The 27,867-nt window shown below is 43.7% G+C and overlaps 2 protein-coding genes across 3 annotated transcripts in view; one reads left to right on the top strand and one right to left on the bottom strand.

Moving 5' to 3' along the window:
• Positions 1–9,307, top strand: part of KIAA1549 (KIAA1549 ortholog) — a 141,768-nt gene extending 132,461 nt beyond the window's left edge. Inside the window, exons 19-20 of one of the 2 annotated variants that reach the window (XM_050987308.1) lie at positions 1,786–1,940; positions 6,784–9,307. In XM_050987308.1, coding sequence (XP_050843265.1) covers positions 1,786–1,940; positions 6,784–7,038 — 410 coding nt within the window. In that variant the 3' untranslated portion in view covers positions 7,039–9,307. The remainder of the gene's footprint in view (positions 1–1,785; positions 1,941–6,783) is intronic. The other variant, XM_050987309.1, reaches the window with a different exon arrangement.
• An 8,711-nt stretch (positions 9,308–18,018) lies between these two features.
• TMEM213 (transmembrane protein 213) lies at positions 18,019–21,286 on the bottom strand. The gene is made up of 3 exons (XM_030237671.2): positions 21,205–21,286; positions 19,024–19,077; positions 18,019–18,188 (listed from the first exon to the last, which is right to left on the bottom strand). Exons 1-3 carry the CDS (start codon positions 21,284–21,286, stop codon positions 18,019–18,021), a joined length of 306 nt encoding a protein of 101 aa, XP_030093531.2.
• Between the last annotated feature and the right edge of the window lie 6,581 nt (positions 21,287–27,867).

The following is a 27,867-nucleotide window of genomic DNA, read 5'->3' as shown; positions in this document are numbered from 1 at the left end:
CTAAGATGTCATTCTCCTTCAGCTGCTACATGTGATATGTGGTCCTTGTCCTCAATGCCCAAAAATAGACGATCACAAAGTGAGATTAACCTTACTTTTTCTAGGACCTTGCAGAAGAAGGAAGTGCATTGCCCCTTTTTCAGTATCTAACAAGCACTGGTTATCACAAAGTGAATTTTCACAAAAACCCCATTTGCTAAGAATGAAAAATTACTTGTTTTAGAGATTACAGTGTATGCTAACTTTCCATTTCAAACTCCTCCTTTTGTGCTAAATGAACTAATTTTTGCATCCCAAATCAGCATGCTAAATAGCAATTTTTTTTAATACTTCTCTGCATCTGTCTTTCTTATTCCTCTTTGTAGAATTGTGTGCATTAAAGCAGTATCTCTTAGTTTTAGATTGAGTTATCTATATTTGCTGTCCCCCATGAAATCACCTTCCCTGATGTGGTTGGGGTAATTTTGATAGCAGTCACCAATGCTGTCATGAGTAAGATGGTAACATCACATGGCAGCTAAGCAGCAAACACTTCTGAGAATAAAATGTTGTATTGCTATGTAAATGTTACAGTTCATTTTCTCCCAGATAAATATTTTCTTCCTTGAAAAAGACTGGAAATATGATCAAATATTTATATCAAAAGCCCAGTTTTGATAATTGCTCTCATCTCCCTGTAAATGTTAACTGAATAAGAATAGGAGGAATGTTGTAACTATTACAGCTTAACAGTGACTATTTTATTCTCTAATTCACACTATTGTCTCAATGTTCATATGTATTCTGCTTTAAAGTTTGGAGGTACTTAATATATTTAGTTTCTGTCCCTCAGGATAATTATGTGTAAATATTGAACTTCTCAAATATTGGGGGGTTTTGAGAGAAAACAGGGAAAGTGATCAAACTGTCCATCACGTAAATCACACTGTTGTTTTTGTCTTTTCCTCCCCTTTTGTACATACACACACTTTTATGTATCTCTGGCTTAAATGTGTTTCATTTCTAATGAATAATGAAGTATTAATAGTAATTTTAGGAATAAAAATGTAAATGTCATTTCCCCGTGGGAGACAATTAATGAAGAAGGAAAGCTGGCATGTTGTTATGTATCTCTTGCAATTAATGGTGGCAGCTATCCTTGCATATGTTTGAAAGCAGTGGGAAGGAGGGAAGGGAAGGAAGAGGAGAAGGGAGGAGGTTGGCTTTCAGGCTGGAAGGAGATGCAGTGTGTTCTGACCTTCTCTTAGTTAAGGACAGCATGGTTTATAATTTAACCACGAAGCAAAGCTGAGAGAAGCACACTCTGATGTAGTCGTGTGTTTTCTTCTTCAGAGCCACGCAGCAGGAGGGTCTGCAGAGTTAGGGTCTTGCCAGTGTGATGCAAATAAGGTGTGCCACAGGAGCAAATGTCCTCTTTTTGCTGCTGAGTAATTGGCATGAAAGCATTGCCAGAGCTTTCAGTAAGCACTGTTTGGAAAGGGCTGGCATGTTTTTGGAATGAGGAGTAACCCATGTCAGTGATGTGTATATCTCAACCTCTTCTTTCAGTGCAGTGCCATGAAATGCATCACACTCACATGAACTGCACAAAATGCACATAACTTTTCTGTCTTCATTCCACACTGACTGACAGCCTTCTTTCTGCTGATTTTTATTAACTGCACAGAAACAGAGCTCCATTTTCTTCTTGTCTCCTGCTTCCAATAAAGTTTTATGTTACCGTATGTCTGCCCTGCAAACTTGACTGTGTATGAAGATGAAAAAAAAACAATATTTGCTTTTAAGGTTCTCAGATACAGCACCTCACTCAGGTGGGAATTGCTAGCAGGATCGGAGGTCAACCAGTGGAGCTCCCCTCAGGCAGAGCAGGGCATGGCCAGCCGGGGGGGCCAGGGTGGCCCCAGTATCGTGGAGAGGATGAATGTGCTAGGCGAGATGCAGTGAGTACTCTTACACATTTGCATAGTTTCCAAAGTAGTGATTTGTTTGGGTATTTTTTTCTTGCATTACTGTTTGGACCTTTCCCCCCTCCAGAATACTTTTAGTTGCTTCTCTGACATTCTTTGCTTTGCTCTTCAAACCCTTGTTAGCTCTTCTGACTTCTGCTTGCTGCTCTTTCACCTTTGCTTCTCCAAATGCTTTCTCTCATTTTACCCTAGCCTTTTTTTTTTCCCTTGCTTGAGGCCTTCACTCATTACTTGCAGTTCATCCAGTTCTGCTTCTGAGCTCCAGCAGAGGTGGATACTGCTTTCCATTCCTTCTTTGAAATATGCCTCTGTATTTTGAGATCGCTGTCATTAGAAAACATTGAATTAAATTGTCCCAGGCTACCATCCTATTTTGTATGCATAAAGTTCTTTTATCTTCTGTATCAGTGCTAACAGCCAGAGTCAGGGCAGCAGAAAAAGGTACATACTTGCACATAACATTGGAGGTGTTTCTAAACAAGTTTCTTTCCTAGCCTAAGTCAGCAGGATGTGGTAAATGAACACATACTCATTTACCTGTGTTGCCCAGGCAGCCACAGTGATTTCATGTTCTTGGCAGCTGTGCTTCCAGATGTTGACACTTGTGATTCAACCAGATGTGTGAGGCTGAAGATAGTATATCTTCAGGAGAAAGGAGGGAGACACTTGGCTGCTACCAGTCCCTCTTTGGTGCATTTGCATCCTGGAGCAGACTGACCTGCAGTAGGTTTATTGCAGTACTCTCGAGAGTGACAACTTTATGCTTCTTCTTTTGCTTCTTAGTTTAAACTATCTTTTCTGATTTCTTCCTTGAGGAAAGAAAGTGGGATCTCCTCCTTTTGCATATTTAGGGTAGTGTATGTTCACACTACTTGATGTTGCTTTGCAGTATTGCATGATCATGACATACCTTTGCAGAAAGGAAATGCAACAGGATGTGCTTACCCCTCTAGATTTGGGTGAAATTGAGCTGCCTCCACTCCAAATAAACTCAAGAGAAACAGCATAAAGTTTTTGAGAATTGGGTATGCTGTTTGATACTATTCAAAAACATCAACTGTCAAAGCTGAAAGATCTGTTTCCCTAATTTAATGTGCTTTCTGTGCTTGAAACTGTGACATTTGAATGGAAGATCATGATTCCAGTTTACATCTAAAAGAGAGAGATGAGAGATCTTAGTGTCTCAAATTCCATTTTCAGAGACATCTCTGGGTTACCATTTATTGACCTTTCTTTACATTTGACTCTCTTTTCTGAAAATGGCTTTTCTACATCTGTGGGCGTGTTCCTGTTCAGGTCATTTAAATCCAGGCTGTTTTTCTTTTGGTTCATCTCAGTTTAAAGATTTCCTCGGCTTTGACAGCTTTTTTTGCTCACTGGTTGCTGCAGTTTGTATGTTACAGCAATGTGATTTTTTTTTTCAGTTTGCTATTAAAAAACAGGCAAAAGGAGGAGATAGTGAACTAAAACTTATTTGAATTTGGTGTCATGCAGTTGTAGGAGAGTTCACGTATTGCCTGAACTTTCTTTTTCCTGTGAGGATTTTTTTTAAAAAAAGGATTCTTCCCATTAAAAAAAACAAAAACAAACAAACAAAAAAAACTCCACCAAACAAACAAAAAGTCACAGTCTTGTAGCTTTCTGTAGTTAAATAATTACCTTCACAGTTTGGATTTTTCAATAGGACAGAGCTCTAAATTTGTCTTTCCTTGTTTTGGCAATGAGGCTTTACTTAATGATGGTCATGTTCCTTATGGTGCATTATTCAGCTGATCTATGCAAACCTTGTCTTACTGTTCCCTCATTCTGAGCAAGTTTCTAAAATTAAGCTCTGCGTTTAGGAAGATGGAAATCTAGAGCATTCTTCTTGCACACAAACTGGAGAGGGACCTGCATTTCTCTTCCTGCAGTAGTGATTTTCCTCACAGCATCCTCACCCCTTTATTCCTGAAGTCAATGCCTGACTTTCTGCTGGAACATGACCTGTCCCTTGTACCTCCCAGCCCAAAGCCAGTGTGCAGGGTACCACCAATTCACCTTAATTCTCCATCCAGAAGGGCCAGGGCAACCAGGAGAAGGACAGCATTTCCTTAGCTGACACAAAATACAGTCCTGAGCAAGTGCTCCTCTGAGCAGCAGAGCAAATGAAGCCTGGCTTCTTACAGTTGGGCTCAGTGTCTTGCATATCTGCACCTCCCTCCACCACCTGGCATCACCTCCTACCCTTCCACAGTCCCCTGGAGCTTTCCACTGTTCTCCCAAGCCTTCCTGCAGGTTTCCAGTGTTTCCCTAAAGATACTCCTACCCTTTCACTCTATGTTTCTACTCAGCTGCCCACTCTAGTGTCTCTGAAAGTCTCACCAAACTTATTGTCTCTCAAGTCCCCAAGATCAGCCCTGTGAGATCCATGCTGGCTAAGAGGTCCAGCAGAGCACAGCCTAACTTGACTTTTCTGCCACTCAGAAGCAGATTCAATGATAACAAATAAGGCTTTAACAAATCAGGTGATGTCTAATTAGCTACCTGGTTTTGTCAATTTTATATATCTGTTCATATATTCATATATACACAGGTATGTCTGGGTATATATTTATACATTTGGTTCAGTTGAAATTGGCCAGAGTTCAACGGGTATTAAATGGAGATTAACAAATTTACGCTTTCATCTCAAAAATCTTCATTTCTTAAGAAGGAAGATTCAATAAAAATATTTTTGTTTATTGTTTCATACTGCTGTTACTAATCTAGAAGTTTTGAGAGAAAAATATAAAATGTATAGCTATAGAATAGAACTATATATTTTTGCATATATAATATTATATAACATATCTTTGTGTGTTTCTGTTAGTAAAGAAATTTTTAAAAACCAGCAAAAGTTATTTCAGACTTTTTGCTCCTGTTACTTTGCTGTTGTAGGTTAATAGAGGTTAGGTTTCTAAACCACTGTGGTATTGAAATTTTACAGGCCTGTTTAATCCTGATGCTGTATGTGAAATCACAGAAACACACCCTTTTCTTTTTCTGAGACATTTAAGAAAACCTTGAAAAACTTAGTGTAAAAAACAGCCACTGTGGTCATCAGAATTCCTAACTTCCCTTAAGAAACCATTCTTAGGGTGGTAATTTAGTGCAGTGTAAGATAGGAGCTGAATCACATAGTGCATTTTAATATGAAAGTAACCTGAACATAATTTAGGTTGCTGTTAAGACTCATGTATCAAGGAGTGTTTCCTTTTAACATTTTTTAATGTCATCTCTTCCCTATAAACCCACAGAGTACTTGTCAGGTTTGCCAACTCTAGACTGCATGTCTGAATTAGTTTCAGGTTTCACTGCCAAATGAATAATTCTGAACAATCAGGAGACCCATTCATTCCTTTCTGATACTGAAATCACCTCTCTTTTATAAGAAGTAACCCAGGATGTTACTTGGAAAACCTTTACCTATCATTCTTCTATTAAAGCCTCTTTTCCCCTTAATCTGTCTCCCAGAATTAACAGTATAAAGGAGGAGTGCTGTACGTGAGCTGCACAAGAGACTCAGAATGTATTATTAATTCTACTTTATACAAAATGGCTTAAATTTTATTCATTTCTATTATGAGAGATGTTAAGGAACTTGCTCCCATGCATTTTTGTGTTCCCTGCACACTGCTGCCACTGTCACTGCAGGTCCCCCATATCCTTCCCAGGCTCTGCTTTGTATTGTCTTCCCTCCCCCTCACTCCCAAATGCTCTCCTAGCTGACCTTGCTGTCCTTTCTTCCCCCATCAGGCTGCTCACTCTGCTACTCCTTAAGGCTTGTTCCCAGACAAAGGTAGTGCTCACAGACTTGTGGTGGCTGTGCTCTGAGCCTGCTGCTCCCCCGGCAAGGGGATCACATTGCTTTGCTCCCACCTGTGCCTTCCAGTCCTCTGTGTCCCCTGTTTTCTTCAGGCTGTCTCCCAGCCTTCAGCAATTCGAGGCAAGAGCAAACACTTGCTTCAGGGCTGTCAGCTGGAACCTGGATTTTCAAAATGTGCCTTGTTTGTGTCTGTACTGGGAGTTGCTGCAGTCACCCGGTGTACTGTAAATCCATGCTTTGTTTTAGTGTAAGCAGTTTGTCTTGCAGAAGGACAAGCCATAAACTCAGGCTTCTGTTCCCTGTCTCTCTTGTTTTGTTAGAAAATGTATGTTACTGAACAAAGGCAGAATTAACCCCTTCCTGCCCTGAAACAATGATTGTCCCTAAGCTGGGGTAGCATTTCTCAGATATTGAGTATGGAAAAATCTAATCTTTCAAATCCTAGTAGTTTTCTTTTGCTGCTTCTTCTGTTGACAGTGTTTTCCTGGGCACTGGTCAGTCACAGGGGCCTCAAAAGTGTACAGTCTGAACAGGCAAAGTAGGCAGGAAAAGGGAAGGTGGAAATAGTAGTAGCTCTGCTTATAAATAGTATGGAGAAATGACAGCCAGGGGAAGAAGTTATTTGCCTGCTGTCTTTTAGGGTAGTAGTGGATGGTAAGAGAAGCCAATTCTGTTGATTTCTAGTCCTGTAGGGTTTCTCCCCACCTCCTTCCATTTCAGTTCCTAAAAATACTGTAGATTGGAAAGGGGGGGGGGTGTCTCTGAACTTGAGGCAGTCCAACAATTTTGTGTAAACTTGTTTTGTGCTCCATAAGAGATGTCACTCATTCATGTAACAAAAGAGCCATTGCAGCAGATACAAGCATCTCCATGTTGTTTTCCCTCCTGTTCTTTGCCTTTTTGCTTTCTTGTCATTTCTGGGATAATCACATTTATTCAGAGAATACAATAATGGTTTCTCCCTTTTTCCAGACGCATATGCATGGACACCCAGAATATTCCTCCTCACCAGTATTCCAGATGCCGAGGACTTCAGCCAGGCAGCCCTCAGCACCTCCTGCTCAGCTTCCACACAACAGCCTTCAGGGCCAGGGCCTTTGCTACACCACCAGTTCCACTGAGGACCTCCAGCCAGGTCACTCGTCAGCCTCTCTTATCAAAGCAATTAGAGAAGAACTTCTGCGTCTCTCTCAGAAACAGACAACAGTGCAGAACTTCCATAGCTGATTTAGCATTCCATTGCAAATCTGCCAGGTATCTGCTTCCTATGGAAGCAAAGACTCAGAGGAAATCAGCAATGTTGTTTTCACAAAGGAAGGAACTTCCACAGCTCTGTTGACAGCACTCTGGAAAAATCAAAAAAGGCAACAAAATGAGAATAGTAAGGAGAGATGGGGGACAAACACGGAAAATCATCGGTGTCATCACAAGTAATATTAATTAATCTGCTAATATTACGGTGCTCCTCTTCTCTCCTTACCCTCATTCAGGCTAACACATAAATAAAACAGTAGGTCAAGAACTCGGTACTTCAGCAGCAACAACAACAAAAAAATGACAGGACCTATCTCCAAGAATGATAGACTCCTTTTTCTAAGGAAGTAGGTGAAGTTTTTAATGAACTGAGATGACATTTTGCAAGAGATTACAAGTATTCTTATCTCTCCAGTGCTTATGGGGAACTGGTTTGTGTTGCTGTTCTGCAGGATTGCTAACTGTATCAACTTAAGGGTCTTGAAGGTCCAATCTCACATAGGAATCACTTTGGTTGCCAGGAACAATGGGACTACTTAGAAAAAAAGTCTTTATGAGTTACTTGTATTAAACTGGAACAATAATTGTTACAGCTCTGTGGTTCTGAATGGAGCTACCCTCTGCACTCTTCCTTGTTTTCCTTCTGGTGCTGAAGCTTCAAGTGTTCCTTCATCTTCAATGTTTGCAAAGTGAAACATTGGCCTTGTATAATTAAGAAAATATTTGTAGACTCATTCAGGCTGGAAAAAAAAAGCAAAGCATCCAAACAGAAAGGGCTTGATATCTAATTTGTTTAAAAATTACTGAAAACTGGAAGGGGAATATTCAGCCACAGTTGAATCTGGGGAAATGTGTGTGTGTATCTTTAAAAAACCATATTTGCATACTAAATGCTCTTGCAAGACCAGCGATAAACTATTGCCACTCTGTAGTTTGCTTTGTGGACAGAAACTAATCCAGCCTGACTGGTACAGGGTCACCAGCATCATGTTATAAATTGATGTCCTAAATCATTGCTTATGTTTGGATCTGAATAATTTTAGTGGAAGTCAGTGACAATTTAGAGCATTAACATAGGCTTAGATTTGCAGTTTTGAGACAGTTTCTATATTTATACTTGTTTCCACTGTCCCTTTGGACAAAGGGTAAGCATTATCCCCATGGTAAGAGTGGTACGTGCCATGGAACTGTTTGTCGCTGTTTTTTTCAGAGTTTTTATTTAAAATTAGCTATGAATTTGCTAATATTGGCCATTGCATAACTGTAACTGACATAATACACAGGGACATTTTGCTTAAGTCACGACTGGTTGTAGTGTTTTTGTTTTCAGGTCAGAGTGAACTAAAGCTACTAAATGGCACAGAGATGGAGGGCAGGCTCAGTGTTGGTGAGGAGGCTTGGGAGCCCTACCCGAGGGCAATGGACAGCAGGACAATTAGGTGCTGCAGTGTAGGTGTTTCAGACAGGAGCAGCTGGCACTGCTCAGGGGTCTGAGGAGCAGAGATCTGCCAGAGAGAGCACTGGGCAGCCAGGCAGGGGTTGCATTTGCTTCACTTCTTGGGGTAGAAATGGGAAGTACAGGTGCCATAACACCAGTGTGGTGTGGTGGTCCTTGGCTACCACATCTGCTCCTGGCTCCAGTGCACAGTTCAGTAAGGGCAACAGGACTAAGACTGAAATGAAAACAGCTGGGAGGACATGGGGGAAGAAGTCCCTCTGTACCTTGTTCATGAAGTGTGTCCGTCATACTCGCGGCCGAAACCAAAACCTCAGTTGCTCGCTGATGTGGAAAAAAAGGTGGTATGTTTCCCTCTTTTCTAGGGAGCTCAGTTATTTTTCTGTTTACCTATGATCATCAAAATGCTGTATGAAACTGTTTTGAGGGACTTATAGTAATGAAGGAGTGTAAATTAATTTCCAGTTCCCTGGCCTATGTGTAAAGCCCTTATGGGCACTGGTTGAGGTTTGAAAGGAATCAGAACACCAGCACGGTTGTAACAGCAGTACCAACAGGTCACTATGATTTGAATTTTTTAAGTTTTTTGTGTGATAATTCTAGGATAAAAATAAACATTTGTTTTCTGCCAACTTTGTAAACATGAATGTTGCCAATACTTCTGCAAAATGCCAGGTTTTGAAGAATGAAGGAGTGTATCAAGCAGCGTTCATTTGGTCATTTTGACAGCACTGAAGACTGACTGTTGCTAAGTGTTCCCATTAAAACCATCTCTTTCAGACCCCACGTCCTTCTCCAGTTTAATTCTGTAGTGAGCTCAGAGACCAATGCTTATAATATTAGCACATTACTGTGACTTCATTTCAAGAAAATGTGGTCTTCTAGGAGGTAAATTAATTTTATCTGGTTCCAGCTATTTAAGAACAAAATGTTCTCTGTGAAATGAGAGCTTTGAAATTTAGAGGTACTTAAGCCGCTTCTCATTCATATTTTTTTTTTTGCTAGTGATGGTGATGATGCTATTGTGAAATTCCATCTTTTTATATTTGGATGTGTATCATTTCTCTTTTTAGTCCATAATCTTATGAAGAACACAGGACAAATATGTATTTGTAAATAAAAGAGGCTTTCTGATGAAGAGAACTCTCTTTAAAACTTTCAACAAGATAGTAAAATAGAAGAAGTCAGAAAGCTGTGTTTGGAAGTTATGTTCTCAGATTGGCTGGAGACCTCATCCAGTGTCCAAAAAATTGGTATGGCCTAGTCTGTATCTTCTTATAGGAAGAAAAGTGACATCAGTTACCAGCCACCAGTTCCAAGAAAAGCCTTTTCAAGGGAGACCAATTCTTTTTGCAGCTACAGGAAAAGCTGTTTTTTCATGTGCTACAAAAGGATTCTGTGGAATGCATGTGCCAGAATGTGTGCTTCCACGTGGAAGTTCTGGGGGGAGAAAATCTGCAAATTTCTGCATCCCTGTGTGCTTGAGTTCTTTTGCTAGTTTTTCTTTTTTAATAGCCCTATTAAAAGGTGGGAGGGGGGAACCAAACAAACCTTTTTTCCCCTGAAACTTAAAGTATCCTATATTTAAGTATCTGCTAATGAATCTCCTGGTTTCTGTAAACATCAATCAGATGAAAGGCTGGTACAGGCACAGAAAGCTGTTACCAACTGTTGCATCCATTTCTATGACTAAACCATCTGGTTCATGGAATCTTCGGGCTCTTCCCTTTCTTCACAAATTTCCTTGACATTTGTGTTTAGTCTCTGTTTAGTTTGGCACATAGAAGAACTTGGCAAGATGAGAGCTACATAATTTAGCGTGCTTGGTTTCCTTCTCGTGGCGAGAATGTTGACCTCCAGCCTCCTTCTTAGCTCCAAAATTGCTGGAGCCAAGTGAAATGTTACAGTTATTTTTCATACACTCGGTGTGGAAGGTGGGGCGTGCTTCAGTACTGTAAAATATTCTCCACCGGGATGTGACACGTGGTCCTGCCAGTGCCTGCGGGCTTTTGACTCAGGGGAGAAAACCTTGCTTTTAGGAGGGATAAACTGCATAGGTGCTGGGCTGGAAATCTTAAAAATGGCCGCTCTGGAGCAGGAAGTGGAATCTTGGTGACCCTTTGCAGTGTACTGTACTTGCAGTGGTTTGGATCAGGCTTCTGTCAGAGGTGGAGGAGCAGCAGTCAGTGTCAGCCAAGGTCTGTGTTTGTCACCCTGCACCAGAAGGCTGCTGTGGTGCTGGCTGCCCCAGTATGGTGCACATTTATGGACACAGGTAAATAACAGAGGCATCACCCAAAAGTGTATGTTCCTACCAAGCCAGTGCCTCTAAACTGGACCATGAACATCAAGGTTATGGCCTTATCTTAGAAGGAGGCTGTGTACAGCAGTCATAACTTCCCAAGAACCACAACAGCTCATGCTGTTATTGCTAACTCATGGCTTGAAAACATTTGGTGGATTACATAAAAACGCTGGGTGTATATTCAAGCCCAAGGGAAGTCACCAGTTCTGTGGTGTGCGTGATGGTAGGCAGCTGAACTCACTTTTTTAACTTTTGCCCTCAGTACGTTCCTCACTTGTCCAGCTATCGTAGTTTTTAGTTCAAGGAAGAAATGTGCATTTTCTGTTTTGTGCCTTAACTAGCAGTTCCTTGTAAACAGGTGCCAGTCCTTGAAAATTCCCTATTTTGGCTAAGAGCTTTGAAGTGGCAGGATGAAGAACATCTGTGTCTTTGAGGTAGGGAAATGTTGTTGGCCATATTTTTGCAGATGCAAAGAAATAAATGGATTTTTTTTTTAATAGCACCAGTTTGGTGTGTTCTGAATATGGACAGAAAGCTGGAAATTGATTAAGAATAAAAGGGATGACACCTGATTGTCAGAAGGCAGAGGGCACCAATCGGGTCTGCCAGGCCACCTGTGACAGTGCTCTGTAAAGAGATGAAATCTTAGGGATTGCCCCTTGTCCTACTCAAGCAGAGTCCATGACAGCCCCTCTTTGCAGTTCTTCACCACTTGCAGTGCTGGTTTGTATGGGTGAGGAACATCTTTCCTCAGTGAGACTCCCAGAAGCAGTTCAGCATGGCTGTGGAGTTTCTCCAGGAATGTTTAGATGTGCCTAGAGACAAGCAGCAGCTTTGAATCGCTTAAATGTGGAAATCAATGTTGCCTTTTGTGGAGGGAATGTTTCTCTCTTCCTGTTAGATTTTATTTAGAAATGGAGGAGACAGGATGGGGATGTGTTCTGCTGTCACCAGTAGACATATTTCATGGCTCAGCCTGTGGCATAGGATTGGCAGGTCAGATCCAAACATTGCTCTCTTCATGCTGTCCCTGGCTGCACCTGCATGACTCCCGCTGAAAACCATGTAGTCACATGTATGCTTTGGAGTTTACTCACACAGAGTAAGAAACTTGAGAAGCAACAATCCGTGGAGTTGCACTGCCTTTTTGAAGAGACTTTTCTGGAATGGAGCTGCAGTCCCATGAATCCCACTGAAGACTGGTTAAAAAAGAAGTTACATTAGTATTAGGAAAATACACATTTCTTTGCACTTTGTAGTTTGTAGAGGTGGAATGTTTTGTCTTGATTTTGTGTTACTTTTTCTTGGTACCTTTTACACATCAAATATTTTTTTTCCTTTGTAATGGCCACTTATATTTAGTTTTGAGTAGTTCTTACTCCATAACGGGAAGTCTGTGTTTAGGCTGTTACTTCCAAACTGGAATAAAGTATTGGCACGTTTGAACAAATGCTCTGAAGAATCTTTTGAAACAAATGCAAAACCTCCTTGGATCCCTGATGTGGTGGTTTTTGAGTTCGCTTGCAGAAATCCTCTTATTGCCACATGTAGAGCAGGTGAAATGAAATGAGAACTAAAGAGTTGAAAAATGAAAATTATAGGTTTGCGTTTCCAGAGATATTCAAATGTACGTATTTCTTAAGAGCTCTGTAGTGTTCCCCGGCAGACTTCTCAAATATTTCCATCCCAAAGCTGCTTGGAAGTTGGTTTCCTCATCCTGGCTATTGGAAGGATTTATTACTGTGCATGATTTAAAAGCAGTAGCTGTGTGTTTGTGTTTCAGGAGCAATTTTTTGGTATTGAAAGAGAATTAATGCTGTGTTATATTTGGCATGCACAGCGCTCTTTTGGTCCTAAAACACAGATCTGAAAGAAACTTGACTAAAGAAAAAATTTTAAAATAATGTAATGATGAAAAAACAGAAAGTTTTTATCCTTGGACTTAAGGAAATTGGAGAAAGGGTTATGGATTTGCCACTGTCAGTAGTAATTCAGCATAGTCACCAAATATGAAACAGTTCAAGTTCAGTGCAGTACAGATGATCTGAGCATCCACAAACTTCTGAACTGATTGCTGGACTTGTGTCCATGCAGTCCTGGATAAAAGGGTTTCAGGAAAGTTGCTTTGTATTTTGCATTGAACACTCCCAGCCAAGCGTTTCCATGGATGATTTTGATCCTGACAATCATTTCTGTCTTTGGGCTTGGTGGTGGCACAGGAATCTCCTGTTCAGAAGATCTGTAATGCACAGCCATGTATTGGGATTACTGCCACATCCTCCTGCACCTCACTGCTCTGCGGAAGAAAATTTGCTGGCGTGCTGGAAACAATGCTCTTGTTTTTGCAGAGTAGAACTGCAGTGAAGTTACAAGAAGTGTTTTGTCACTTCCAGCAGACAGCATCACTGACACAACGTTGCTTACAATAATCTAGCTCTGCCAGGGAGCAGAGAGTGCCTTTTCCTGCAGCTGAAAGAGCACTCAACACTAGTGCCAATGGGCATTATTTAGTCTTCCCAAGGAGGAGCTGACCTCTCTTAGCTAATGTTGTCATGTCTCTATAGGATGTTAGTATTGCTCAGCTAAAGCATGGTGCTTTCTTCGTGTATTTGAGCCCAGAGGGTTGCTACATTAGAACTTGCATATTTTTGAACTGATCTGGCTTACATACACAATGTGTTGAAATGCCATGAAGGGGGAATACTCTAGTAGAGGTGGAGCTTTGCAGGTGTCTCCCTTATCCCATTTAGAAAAAGCTGTGGAAAACCTGAAGAAGTACTTTAATTTTTTCTCCAGAAGTCACACTGTCAAGGTCATATTGTCAAAGTGGACAGGAAAAGTCACAAGTCTCTTATAGCTGGTTTTTTTCCAAGCAGTTTGCAGGCTTGGGAGACAATACTGCATTGTTTATGTTGTGGTTTATTTCTGAATAGTTATTGCAAAATAAGAGTTGGAAATCAGCTAATTGAACATGTTTGATCCAAGGACAGAAACCTGCAGTGAGCTTTGGATTCCACAACAGACACTGGTACCACACATGCCACAAAATAAGCAGAATCTGGAGTGTAAGGATAAGAGAGGTTTGTTGCTTCCCAAGAATGCCTATATTCCATTCCTTGGAAGTGACTAATGGCAATAAGTCTTTGAAATCCTAGATTTTGTAATGACTTCATCAAAATTCCTACAGAGTCCCAGCACAGAGCACCTTTTCTTATGAATTTAACCTCTGTCTTGTCTGTGTGTTTCATGTGAGTAGGGAGCCCAGATGCTTGCCAGTTTTCATTCCTCTAGTGATTTGGCAAAGTGTAATCATTGTAAAGTGCAATTGCTTAATATGTAGCTCATTCACTAAAACCCCAAGGATCAAGGCAGTGAGTAATGTGAGTCATTACCAAAGCTGTGGTATCTGAAAAGATGAGGAGTCAAGCATCAAGTACCAATCCATTTAGGCTCAAATTCAGAATTGTTTAAAATCACTAGTTGGATGTGACTGATACTATCTCCAGGCAAATTAAAGCAGTTACCTGCAATGCTGTGCTGCTGCTTTTCTCCTTTGTTATTGAAAGTGCTGTTCAGTTACATGTCCCCAGTGCTCTGTGTGTCTGTCTGACACATTTGCAGACCAGCAGCTTTCCCAGGTGCTGTCTGCATCTCCCTTCCCTTTCCAGGCACTACATATCTTCATGCCTGATATTCAGAAACTTGGTGCAGAAAATAGGAAGAACTCTGCTGATATTGTCAGCAGTGCTGGGGTTCAAATTTGTGAATTTTATTCACTTTTTTTTTTTTAGCCATCCAGGTTTCAACAATGTTCTTAGTTTCCTTTGTACTAAATCATAAGAGCTGGAATAGATTTTTTTTCTCCATCTCATTCCAGTGAGGAACTTTTTGGTCCTGGACAGACCATCATCATCTGGAGCTATCACCTTACTTTATATGTGTTTGGAGACCTTCAAGTGTCTATACCAGCTTAGTGCTATGAGGCTGTATGTGGCAGTTTGATGGGGCACCCAGGTTTAACGCAAAAAGGATTTATGCATGCTGATAAATCACTGGTTATGCTTTGCCTCCAACGTTTCCTGTGGGAATAAAAATGACAGGCTTCCTGAATTTCGGTGAAAAGACCCCAAAGAACAAAACAAGGCATGTGCTGGATGTTTGTGTAGCTCCCCTGAAGTCAGCAGGGATTGGACAGCATTGCACTAGTTGGGATCTACAGTTAGAAGTATTATATTTTGAATGATATTAAGAGCATGAAATAATACACAATAAATGTGAACATCAGTCTGCAGCTCTGCTCATGGACCACTTTTATAAGGCTTTGTACTATACAGTCATGTATATTTAATTTGTGCTTCTATTTCTTTAATTTGTGCATCAAAACCAGACCACAGCCTTCAACTGTGACTCAGTTGCTCTTAAATGAGGGGTTATAACCCAAAACCAGTGTTCCTTTGTGTTCCCTGGCTAAAATTATTCCAGGAAATCTAACAGCAGACTACAGATCATCTTTACATTTTAGAAATCCATTTCTGCCTACTAATTTCAGTCTTTATATCAATTTCTCAAGTCATTCAGATGCAAATTTTTAATTCAGTGCTTTCTGTAACTGGACAAGCCCCTGGAGCACTGATAATACCATTAGGGCTTTTCTCCTCCTTTTGCTAAGTGGGTTGTTTTGCATTGTACTTGTGATTGCCCTTAGGATCAGCACAGTACATAGTGTGTACCTCAGAGTCCCTTTAAAATAGTACTTTGGGGGTTTGCCCTGTATTGTGTAGAAATAGATAAGATGTTTCCATTGATAGCCTTGTGAACACTGCCACCTTGTTCAGGGATCCCAGACACACCTGGGGACAGCAGTGCCTTCTTGAGATTCATTACAGCACTGAGTCTTTCCAAGTGACTCCATCAAAGAAGAGAAGCAGCTGTGGATCAAACCTGACAGTGTCAGATGTCAGAATGGGTGATGCAGGAAGAAACAACCCTGTCATATCAGATCAGAAGTTTACAGGTCACTGATCTAGAAAAACATACATTTCACAGCAGAAATTATCTGAGAGGTGTACTCCATTTTTATACCTGATTTTGTGGAGACTTGGGTATCGCCTCTGAACACAGGCACACAAAATCTTTGAGGGCACTACATTTTAACAAAATATGGGTTTTTTTTTTCCATTTCTCCCCCATTTGGTTGAGCTGGGAGTCCTCAAAAAAAAATTGCTAGAAGTGAAACCTAAGGTTTAAGTCTACTACAATCCTTGAAGGTATCTGCACTATTTTTGAGAGTGTGAAGAATGAACAAGCTGTGCTTCTAAAGGCAGACTTTAGGAAGCCCCCAGTTGTTGTGCAGCTCTTTGTTGCTGTTGCTCTTGTAGCACATCTAGAGCTTGCATCACATGCTGAAAACTCAAAGACATGCAAAAGCTATGAAACATATCCCCTCAAAGATGAAGAGCAGTGCTATCTCCAGCAGGCACTTCTGTGTTCCCAAGCCAGAGAAAAATGCCTGTAAGAAGAGATCTGCAGAAGGCAGACATGAAGGCAGTAAGTGCAGATTTTTTTCACAGTGTCTTTCACATTGCTTTTCACGTTGTTTTCTGTTATGAAAACTAAATAACAGGAAAAAATTATGTATGTAGGTACAAGACTTGTAGTACATGAGTGATTGCAATGGTTTAATGTCAACTCTCTTTACATTTTGGTGTTGACTGAGAGCCCTTTGTTTCTCTAAGTTTGTTCATAAATGAGAGGGTTTTGTGGAAAGAAGTTGAGTGTTTCCAACACTGAGATTTGTTGTGTGAAAATTACTTTTGTTTTATTTCTGTATATTGAAATGTTGAGAATTAAGCCCTTCCCTTTTAAAACTTACTTTCCTGACGTGAGCATCTCTGTTCAGCATTTCACCCTGAAAGAACTTTTGTCTAAAGTGATAATAGTTATAGGGAAGGATGTATTTTCTTCTCCTCAGTGTCTAATTTGTCCCTGTTCACCTTGATGGGGGCTAGTTGATAAGGGACAACTGCCCATCACTTTGAAGTGACCAAATTGTCCTGATCAAAGTGTTAATTGTGCCAGAATCAGTAGAAAGAGCCTTAAAGTGGTTTCTGTCATTTCTCACTCATGAAGTTACATACTGATGAGCTTATGAAAGAGTATAATTATTTCTAGCAGGTAAAGATCTCCAATGCTGTTTTTTAGATTTAAAAGTAACTTTTTATGTTTAATTTCAGTTGATTTCTAGCAGGTTTGCTAACCTTGTGTAGGGATAGGTAGGTTAGATGCTGATTTATTGAGAGAGAAATAAATATGGTGCAACTGCACCAAATCAGAGTTTGACTGCAGTGAGGCAAGCCCTCCTGCATGATTACGTCTTCTGAGAATCCTGTTTCTAACAACTTCTAAGCTTTATCCATATAAACTATTCAGTGAGAGTCTTTCAATCAATAAAAGTGTTTATTATCATCTCAGATAAATAGGAACAGTTTTGTGCATGAATTGGATATGCTGGTTTAAACCTGCTTGCCACAGTTCAGCTGGGCTTAGTTTCTCAGGCAGGTGAAAGCTGAATAAATACAGCCAACATTCAATTCCTGCAACACAGTTCACCTCTAAATGGCTCTGGAAAAATTAGTTTTATTTTCAAACCAGCCCAAACAATCCCTAAGTTTCCATAAGTCTTCCCATGTATCAGTTAATAGACTTTTAAATATCACAGGTTAGTGAGTGAAAAGGCCTCGGTAAAATCAATTAATTACCTCCACTTACTGATGTGACCTGGCCTGTAGCTTAGTAATGGCTCTGGTAATGTTGCTGCTCCAGAAAATAGCTTTATTTGCCCACTTTCTGTGTCAAACCCGAAGGCCATGCACTGAGGCAATGTGCTATAGGCTGGTAACTGGTCCCTCAGCCTCTCCTGCTGTCGCTGTGCTCACAGCAAGCACGAGAGGGCTCAGGGACAAGTGGGGGATCTTGTACTGTGGCAGGTATGTGGTGGCTTACAGGGATTTGCCTGCTCCACACCTTGGCTGGCAGCTCCAGCCTGCCAGAGAGGGTGAAGCCTCAGCAGCTGCCCCGCTTAGATCTGGCCCTTTTGGGCTGGAAGTGTTTTCCCTTTCCCTTCTGTTTCTTACAAGTGTTTGAAATGCTTTGTCAGTCTGCCCAGTGCTGCCGCTTGCTGGCTCCCTCTGCTTCAGGCCACCAAATATTTGGGTTCATCAGGCCTGAGCTTCATGATCTTGTCCATGCAGAGCAGGATGAGGGTCAGGAACCAGAGGCTCCAGCCGACGGCCGCTGCGATCCACCCGTAGTCATCCATGCCCGAGGGGCAGCACGTGGCTGCCTGCCTGCAGAAGTTCACGTCTGGGGGAGGAAAAGGGAAGTGAGCTCACGGGAGGCCAAGTACCTGACAGGTTTCCTTCACTAGAGAAGGCAGATGGCTTCTGCTCTGTCCCTCTGCCTTGGCATCTTTCCTCCAAGCCTGGCTCTTAACCTGGTGGATGACTCTGGTGGGATCTCGGGTTGTTTGGGGCTGGCTGTGGATGCAGGTCCCCCTGACATGGGTGTAATTAGCACTGACCCCATGATGCAGAAGGCTGAACCATTGCTTTATTCTTCCATACTGTATTAATACTCTATTCTTAAGGAACCCATAACCCCTTCTAGCCTGTCTGATACTGCTTTGACCTCATTGGTCCACCAACTAAAACACCACCACCCTTTGGTAAGCAAATCTCCATAACACATTCCACATTTGCCTAGTAACAGGTGCAGCAGGTGGAGATAAGAATTGTTTTAATTCTTTCTCTGAGTTTTCTCACAGCCTTCCCCAGGGGAAATGCCTGGGAAGGCCTGTCCCTGCCCTCTGTGGCCAGAGAGCTGCTGTCCCAGCTGGATGTTTGACAAAGACCTGGTAGGGCAGGGGAAAGGGGGCTTCTTGGGAACCCTTATAATGCCTGCAGCCAGTCTGGCAGGGAGCTTTAGGACACAAACTGGCTATCAATTAGTCTGTTCAAACCTATGAGTCTGTCTCAACGTACCTAAGATATCACACCACGACAGTGGAGGAGTTTTAAAAATGCATCCTAGAGGTTGACCCACTTGAGAGGAGATAAATCCCTTTCCAGGACAGCCTCTCAGTCACTGTGTAGACTCATCACCTAACTTTAACAGGTAGTAATTATTTATGAAGACTTACTAAGACACGGTGGTTCGTACTCGGTTGTTGAAACATTGGAGATGTCTTCAGCTGCTGCCAGAAGGAAAGCACAGGACGAAAGGTAAATTGGATTAGAAAAGCTATGTTTGGCATCAAGCAGGAAAATCTGAAAGTCATTTGCCTTGTATAGGTTGGTAGGATGGAAACAATTTGAAGAAAGTAAGTTCCTGCCCCTAAACATTGCTGCATTAGGATATACTTCCTTATCCCACCACTTTTAACCCCAGCTCCAGAGGCTTGCTCTGGCAGCATCCCTCAGGAGCAGGTGAATCTCTGCACCTCTGCCTTGGTGTGACCCTGGCCAAGCCATTCTCTGGGAGCTCAAATTACCACTCTCCTTGCCCAGGCTGCAGGGGCAGAATGAACAAGCACAGAAAGGGAGACCCCATTCAGTGGCATGGAGAGATCCATGGCCAGCAGGCTGTACCTCTTCCTCCTTTCACCCTTGGAAAAATCCCAGGGTGCTCAGGAGTCTGGCAGAGCCAAGGGCTGAGCCACCTTTGGGGAGCCTCAGCAGGTCCATCGAGGCCCCAGTGGGGAGCTTTGGCTTTGCTGAAGGTCAGAGCATCTGGTTGGATTCTGGTTCATACCAGCATGGTAACCAGCTCAGGTTGAAAAATACAACATCCAGAAATAAATCAGGAGGGAGAGGCCTGGAGGAGCTTTGGTGAGGGTTCTTCATCTTTATCCTGATTCCTACCCAGAATCAGCACACACACTCTGAGAGACAGCACACACACTCTACAGAGACACAGCTCTGTAGCCAGCTCTCCAAATCTGGTCATGGTGTCACAGCCCAAACCCTCCACAGACCAGGCAGGGCTAAGAGAGAACTATTTCCAGTCAAGGCATCACTCTGAGCTGCTAATCTGGAATGTAATACAGAAAATCATCACCAGCTTGATTTTACCAAAGAGTACAAAATAAAAGCTCAGGTTTGGTTTCAGCTGAGGAAAACAAAACAGAATGAGACACTTTTGACCAAAGATTTGCTTTGAGTTTGGTGTTTTCCAAGTGACAGCAAGTAAACTGAGGCTGTCCTGTAGGACATGTTCCCCTTGGGGTCACCTGCTGTGCCTAGCTCTGTGTTTTGAGCTGACCCAACACCAGCAATACCAGAGCTTTCCCTGTGGCCTCTGCCATGCTCAGAGTGAGCTCCTGGGCAACCTGCTCCAGGGAAGGGTCTGAGTATTCCCCATTCTTCTGTCTGACTCCTGTAGGATTTGCAGAATGACCTTGGCCAAGCCCATAGTTTGTTTTCTCAGTTAATAAGTACCTCACAGAAGCACTGGGAAGAATCATTAAAACCTGCATATGACCTGTGGAAGGAAGCAATGCAAAATGCTGAGTGCTGGTTTGTGTTTTTAGATCTTGCAGCCCAAAGAAGAGGCTGTCAAAGCCAGCCCATCTTTAAACAGCTGGCAGCTCTCACCTGGTGCTGATATACAATGCAGGCAGCAGCCTGGTGAGAAAGGAGCAGCTCACAGGTCTCAGTTACACTTTGGTTTCAGGCAACTTCTACAATTAAGGTAGCACCAAAGCCACCTTTTCTGCAGAAAGCTTGTAATGAAAGTTAAATCAGAGTCCAGTGATCCTAATGGGTGGTGTTGCAGGTGGTCCTGCCTCAGCAAGCAGGAGAAGGCCAAGTAACTGTGGCCTCTGGCTCCTTGCCATTCAGAGGAGCAATCTGCAACTCAGTCACATCTACAGTGGCTCTGTAAATAACTGGCAAAAGAACATCCCTTTACAGTGTGCTGTGATCAGTCATGTCTAGTAATTCTCATCAGCATTAATTAATTCCAGCTCTTCATACTTTTAAAGTGAAGTGAGGGAGTGCCCCTTTATTTTTAAAGAATAAATTAGTGTTGGTGGGCAATACATGAAGGCACTGAGAGGGGCAGGGGCAGGGGCAGGGGCAGGGGCAGGGGCAGGGGCAGGGGCAGGGGCAGGGGCAGGGGCAGGGGCAGGGGCAGGGGCAGAGAAGAGAAGAGAAGAGAAGAGAAGAGAAGAGAAGAGAAGAGAAGAGAAGAGAAGAGAAGAGAAGAGAAGAGAAGAGAAGAGAAGAGAGAGAGAAGAGAAGAGAAGAGAAGAGAAGAGAAGAGACGAGAAGAGAAGAGAAGAGAAGAGAAGAGAAGAGAAGAGAAGAGAAGAGAGCAATACCTGCTGAGCAGGAATCCCAGAGGGCAGCGGTGAGGAAGAGCACAGCGAGGGCTGCCCGGGGCTCACGGGACAAGTGCTTCATGCCGAGGGTGCCACTCCAGTGTCCCCACAGAGCAGGTGGCTGTCACTGTCGCTGTCAGATCTGCTGCAGCAATCCCTCGGTGAGCTGAGAGAGCCGCTGTGCTGGGCAGAGGGTGGAGCAAGGGAGCTTCCTGCTGCCAGGACACCTTGAACTTTCCTGCCACAGCCAGGTGAGGAAAGAGAAGGGCTCGGACCAAAACAGCTTCAGTGGGAGGTGGATACCAGGAGGTGGCCCCTGAAGGTGAAGCCTGAAGGTTTCTCCCCAGGATATGCTGCAGCTGGAAGGAGGAAAGGCCTCCAGAGCCAGCCCTTCCCAACAGGGTCCCAGGCAGTTTAATCTTTTGAGTCTCTTTTTGGCCCTGTGAAGATGGTTTAATAGAGCCAGAAAGAAGCAGAGGACTGGAGCACGGGCTTTGTCTCCCAGTTTGGCTATTATTTTTTGCATGTTCACTGGCTTGACTTCCACAGTGATGCTTTTTGGGAACAGCTGTGTGGAATCCCAAAACCCAGCAGCTTTAGGTCTGCTTTTGTTCTTTTCCTGTGACCACAGCTCTCTCCCTGCCTCCATCACCCTCTGCAAAGTGATTCTGGAAAAGCTGTTCTTTCTTCTCTGGTGGCTGTTGCACCTCCTCCTTGGGATGTGCAAGGCAGAAGCTGAGCCTTCCTGCAAGCACAGCTCTGTCTGCAGACCAGGAGGGATGACAGAAAAATGATGTTTGCTGGGGAGCAGGAATTTTTCTGCAATCCTGGCTGGCAAAGCCACACTGTAAAGTGCATGTGGTGTTGTCCTGGTCTGATGAGCAGCACAGACTTTGCTGTTCTTCCCCAGGCTGTTGGCTGTGCTTGGTCCTATCCTTGATGTGATGATATCCTTGTTAGAGGAAACATCAGGCATGAAATCAGGCAGGAAGGCACTGGGAGAGGTGAGCTCTGCAGGGAGCAGGTTGCTGGTGTTCTTCTGCAGTGGTCACTCATGGCTTTGGGTGCTCAAGTTGGAAGTAACCTGTCTGGGGCCTGCTGTGGATTTGCAGACATTTCAGGGGAGGCACGGGGCAAGGCATGTGGGGCAGCAGTCCTTGTAGGATGGAGAGCATTTAACAATTTTCTCTCTTTTCCCTTCCATATGGCTGAAACCCACAGGAAAGGACATAACAGGCCTCCCACACAAATGGCACACACCAAGGTACTGCCCTGCAAAGCTGTGAGGTTGATTTGGTCTCCCTTCATTTAAGGAAACCCTGCCCTGCCCAGTGTTTCTGTGGGCTGAACCTGCTTGTCCTCACCACCAAAAATGCTTTGCTCCCAGCCAGCTGTGAAATTTCCAGGATGCACCAGGACAAGGCATCCAGATGTTCCCCCAGCCAGAGGGCACACCGAGCTGCAGGTGAAGGCAGGTCAGCTGAGACAAGCATGTTTTCCCAGCCTGTTTTGATGTCAACACAGTGCTGGCCGAGCTGGAGCTGTGCTGGCTGGTCAGTGACAGCCACCTCCTGCTCCTGCTGGGATGCATGGCCCTGTCCTCCTGTCCTTCAACTGATACCTGAGGTGTGGCACAAGGTGAGTCGTGGGGCTGTGGCCCAGCAGCCACCGCCCTCAGCAGACAAGGGTCACAGCAGGAGAGATGCTGTAAAATGCTCAGAGCTGCTTGAAATTCACCCCTGGGATAATTTTCATCTCTGGCTTGTTTCAGTGTCTCAGCCTCCACCTTTAATTTGTGTATTTTACTGAGCTACCTGTTGCATCAAAACTAAACTTTAACTCTTTAAGTGGGAAAGCTCCTCTGCTGTCTGCCAGATTCACCTTTCCCTTTTGAATTTCTCACCTTCTATTCCCAAGGAAAATTGACCTGGTAATTAATTTTGCAAAAGTAAATTAATTCAAAAGTGTTCTGTGCAGCACAAAATGCTTGAGGAGAAACAAAAAGACAAAACTGCTCTGCTATTGCATGAATGATTCATTTTTTAATGAAATCTCTTTTGAATTTTAACTATTAACTAAATACTCTTTGTCAGCTTGTAGGCAAATGCCCCCATTTCTAAAGGATGCTGCAAATGCTTTTGCACAATTAACATAATGTGTTTCCTTTCTTTTCCAAAATGTTTTCCCTCCGTGGCTCAGAAAGGGCTGCTCCAAAGTCTCCTGAAGCAGAGAACAGGCTGGGTTTGGCTTCAGTGATTTTTGGATCAGGTTGGAAATGAAGGCTTTGCTTGATAAGTTCAGACACAATGGGAGCCCTGCAAAATAATTTCCTGACACAGATTTGGATTTGTTTCATTTCTTCTTTGTAACACATTTATATTTCAGGGCTGTGACTGCCTGAAGAGCGATAAGACACTCCAGAGCCTTCCCCTGATTTCTACTCCCATCTCCCTCCACGAGGGTGCCCTGGCACGTGAGGCACAACTGCAGGTCCTGCAGAGATGGTGCTTCCTTTCCTGGGCTCCTGTTTTTGTGCAATTCTCAAGACAAAACTCTTTACTCTAAAATTAGGTCCTTCCCCAGCTCTCCTCTTGGAGATTCTTCCAGTGTTGTAGGGCTGCTGGGCAGCTTTCCCTGATGGTTATGGAGGAGGCAATAGCTACAGTTGGGCAGATTTTGTGCCACAGAGAGCTTCATGGCTAAGATTCTCTGGTGACTAAAGTATTGCCCTTGACACATCACCAGGTGGGGCTCAGAAAGTTGTAACCTTTATCACACACATACACACTCACTCTGTGTGTGTGTATACATGTTCTGTTTACATAGGCAACTGGTTAATATTTTTCATTCCAAATGAAATCTGATTGCTGCTGCTGCTGCAAAAAAGCTCAAAATCTTAAACCTGCTGCCAGTAATGTGTCCATCAGAGAGGAGGCCAATTTGTTTGCTGTCTTCATTAGTGTGAAAAAAACAGCCATCTAAGATAAATCTACCTGTGAACAGGGGGGTTGATTTTTAAAACTCAGACAAAAAATGTCAAAACCATAAAGGTTTGACTTTTTAAATGAAAGAAGGGGAGAGGGGATGTGCTGTCACACAGAGGAAAGCAAGTCTAGCATTTTGGAAAGCAGCACAACCCTGCCCTTTGTGTACTCCAGTCCAGGCTGGGGTTGGCATTAGACAAATGTTGAGCCTGTGGCCCTGCTGTGACCTGGTGCTGGTCATCTGGAGACCCCAGGAGAGGGCTCCAGACCAGCCAGGCAGTGAAGGGCTCAGAGAAAGGCTGCCTTCAGCTCACCCAGGCAGAGCTGCCTGCCCCAACAAAGAGCCCACTGATGGGGCTTCTCCAAATGGTGCCTCATGGCCTGCCATCATCATCTCATCTGCATTAATAGGATTATTATAAAATAATGTTCTTACTTCCACATGCCAGAGGCATGAAATAGGATATGTTTTCTTCTTCTCTCCTCTCTGCTTCTCACCCGGGAAGGGTGGGGGGAGGGCAGCAGAGAGGGCTTTATCCCTGCTCACTCCTTGGCTAGCAGGATGGAGCAGCCAGCTTGGTGCAGCTTGCTTTGGGGATGAAGTGTGCTTTGGGGGCCCCTTTTTGCTCCCCCAGCCCCAACAGCTTTTTTGGGAGTAGCTGCCTGTAGCTGGGGGGCTGAGTAAGAGCAGCAAAGGAGCAAAGAGGAAGCAAAGCCTGGTGTGATCAGATGAGCACAGGGTGATGTGCTGTGGTCAGAGGTGAGGGGAGTAGCCTGAGGAATTGTTTAGTTTTGTTGTGTCAACAATGCACCAGTTTGGAACTCAGGGATGACTCCTGTTGTTTAGTATCACTGCATGGGCTGGAAGGCAAAGTCCTTCCTTTGCCACACCATCTTCTGCCCAGCCCTGTCCACACGGTCAATGGCAGTGACTGCACATCTGCCTTATCAAGGAAACTTCCAGTTTCTTGGCAGAAGGTACTGGCTTCATCAGCCTTTAACCCCTTGCTTTGGTAGCCCTGATAGAGAAAGCAGAGCTTGCCATGGGCTGTGGCTGGTCCAGGAAAAGCACAGAGCAGCCAAAGGGGAGCCCAGGGAGCCCCACAGCCAGTTCATCTGGGGGTTTGCTGAGCAAAATGCACGCTTTAAGCCCACCTGTCAAAAGTACCTTGTAATTTTTAATATCTTCTTTTTGGGTCACATAGCTTGAGACAGAGCAAGCTTGGACTTGAGCAAGGGGCAGGACCCTTCTCACCAAGCTTACCTTGTGAAGTGGGACAACCCTTTGTTGCTTTTGGATAGCAAACCCCTGTGCTGGGAAACCCTCTACTGTTACTGGTCTTTGGCAGTGTTCCCATAGACTGGCTAAACCTTTTAGCTTGCTGGGCCAGGGTTACTGGTACCTCCAAAAGAACAGGTCTGAGAAAACATTTTTTTAAAGGTACTTTACTATTTTATACAGCCATGCATTTTCATTAGTTCTTCTTTTGAGAAGGAATTTTTTTTCCTGGGTGCTAGATTTAGTAGTTTCCCAGCTAGCCTTTTTTCCATCAGGGTGAAACCCTGCCTCATCAGTGGGGGACGAGCCCCTGGTTTTAGGAGGGGCCAGATTTCTCTCTGGAGCCTTTGCTTTAGCAGCTGGAGTGGCAGAGAGTCCATAAAGCCCCCTTTCCCCCCAGCACTGGTTATGTCAGGGGTTGGGAATCGAGCTCCCTGTCAGCACTGTCCCTGGCTAACAGAGCCCCTGCCCTCCCAGCCCTCTCCCTGCTCTGTCGCTCTGCCCGCCCCCCTGCGCCAGGAAAATCATTAATCTCCCTTTGTTTCCCTGGCCTTTCCCGGACTGCCTTCAGCGAGGAAAAACCAGCGAGAAACAGCGCGCAAGTTTTTTCCACCTCCCAGGCCGCTGACCCTCCATCCGGAGCTCGCTAATGCGGTGTCAGAGCTCCGCACACAGCAGCTCCCGAGGCTCCCTCCGGGTGCCCGGGGCGGTGACAGCCAGGTTGTCCCATCTGTTGTCAGTCCCAACAAGCCGCGAGCTGCCACAACACGCCTGGCACAGCCCTGGCACGGAGGTGGTGACCGAGCCCGACAGCGCTCGGTCCCGTCCCCCTGGGGGCTGTCTGGGACAGAAAGGGTTTCCCTTCTCTGGTCCAGACCGGTTCTCACCTTAAGAGCAAAGGTTTGCCGTGCCCTGGGTGGGACGGGACGCTTGGCCAGGGCTGCCGTCCCCTCCCGGCGCCACTGCAGAGCCCTGCTGTCACTGTCACCTGCGGACGGACACCGGGAGAGCCGGGGGACAGCTCGGCGCTGCCCCGGGGAGAGAGAGGGCGGACGGAAAGGAGCGTGGTGGCTCACAGGTAATCCCGTGCTGGCCGACAGACATGTACACCCGCGGTGGCTCACAGGTACACCCGCGGTGGCTGGCAGACAGGTTACACCCTTGGTGGCTCGCAGACAGGTACACCCGCGGTGGCTCACAGGTACCCCAGTGGTGGCTCACAGGTACACCAGTGGTGGCTGGCAGACAGGTACACCCCGGTGACACCTTCTGCACCTGCTGTCCTGCCCAAACCCGGAGCGCTTTCATGCATTTCAATGGAAAAAGCGGCAGGGGAGGAAATGTGAGGTGTTTCTCAATTAACTGTTCTTCTGCCAGAGCAAAAAGTGAGAGTAGGGAAGGGGGGAGGTGATTTTGACAGAAGCATTGCTGGCCAGCAGGTGCTTTTGGGCAAGCCTCCTGCATCTGCAGGGATAATTGAGGGCTGAAAGCTCTGCCCTCCTTGGAGTAGGTATTTATTTCATTCCAAATCAACATGAAAGTGAGCTTTTGGAGATTTCCCTGACAGATTACCAAGGAAGAGTAGAACTCTGGCTTTGGATCGCTTGAAGTAGCTCAATTGAGATATTTATAAATATTTTATTTGAGTTTTGTGCTATTATTTCTCAGGATTTAGAACTTTTTAAAAATAAAAGCTAACTGCAGATTTAGAAATACAAACTGCTTTAGACTATAGTTTCTTCACACTTTTCAGTCTAAAGAAATTAGGATTGGACACTTTGATGGTCTCTTAAACTTTTTTATTTACTTATAACAGATTTACTTTGCATGAGTAGTGAGTCTCTTGCAGCTTTTGTCTTTTTCTCCTGTGAAAAATACAGTTTGCTGGAAAATGTCCAACTAAATTTAAAATGTATATACTCATTTAAGTTGGCACATGATGTTTTCTTTTAACAAGCTATTAGTTATCATATATTGTACTTTCAGCATCTTAAATTTTAGAGTGAATGGGCACAGAGGGAGGGAGAATTCCTAGAACATTTGAGCAAATACAGACCTATGACTATCATGCTCCTGTTAAATAAGCCTTTAAGACCTTGAAATGCTTCTCTTATATTTAAGATTTATCTTTTTGTATGTTATAAAGAGAATTCATAGAATCCACAATTTATTATAAAATGCTGAAAGATAAGGTTTATAAAGACAGAAGGGGTTAAAGACATTTGACTTGCTGCCCTTGTCAACAAGCAGAAGTGAGGTTATGAAGGGATTTTGTTTTGCTATTTATAAAACATACACTTGCTACAAAATTTGATGTACAATCTACTTGCATGTTTTACTCTGGAAAAAGATAATTACTGTGTTTGTGCATGCTGATCAGTTAATTTTGTGTGAGAACGA

This window comes from Serinus canaria, chromosome 1A, assembly GCF_022539315.1.
Source record: "Serinus canaria isolate serCan28SL12 chromosome 1A, serCan2020, whole genome shotgun sequence".
NCBI classification, from domain to species: domain Eukaryota; kingdom Metazoa; phylum Chordata; class Aves; order Passeriformes; family Fringillidae; genus Serinus; species Serinus canaria.
This window is presented reverse-complemented; position numbering and strand designations above follow the sequence as displayed.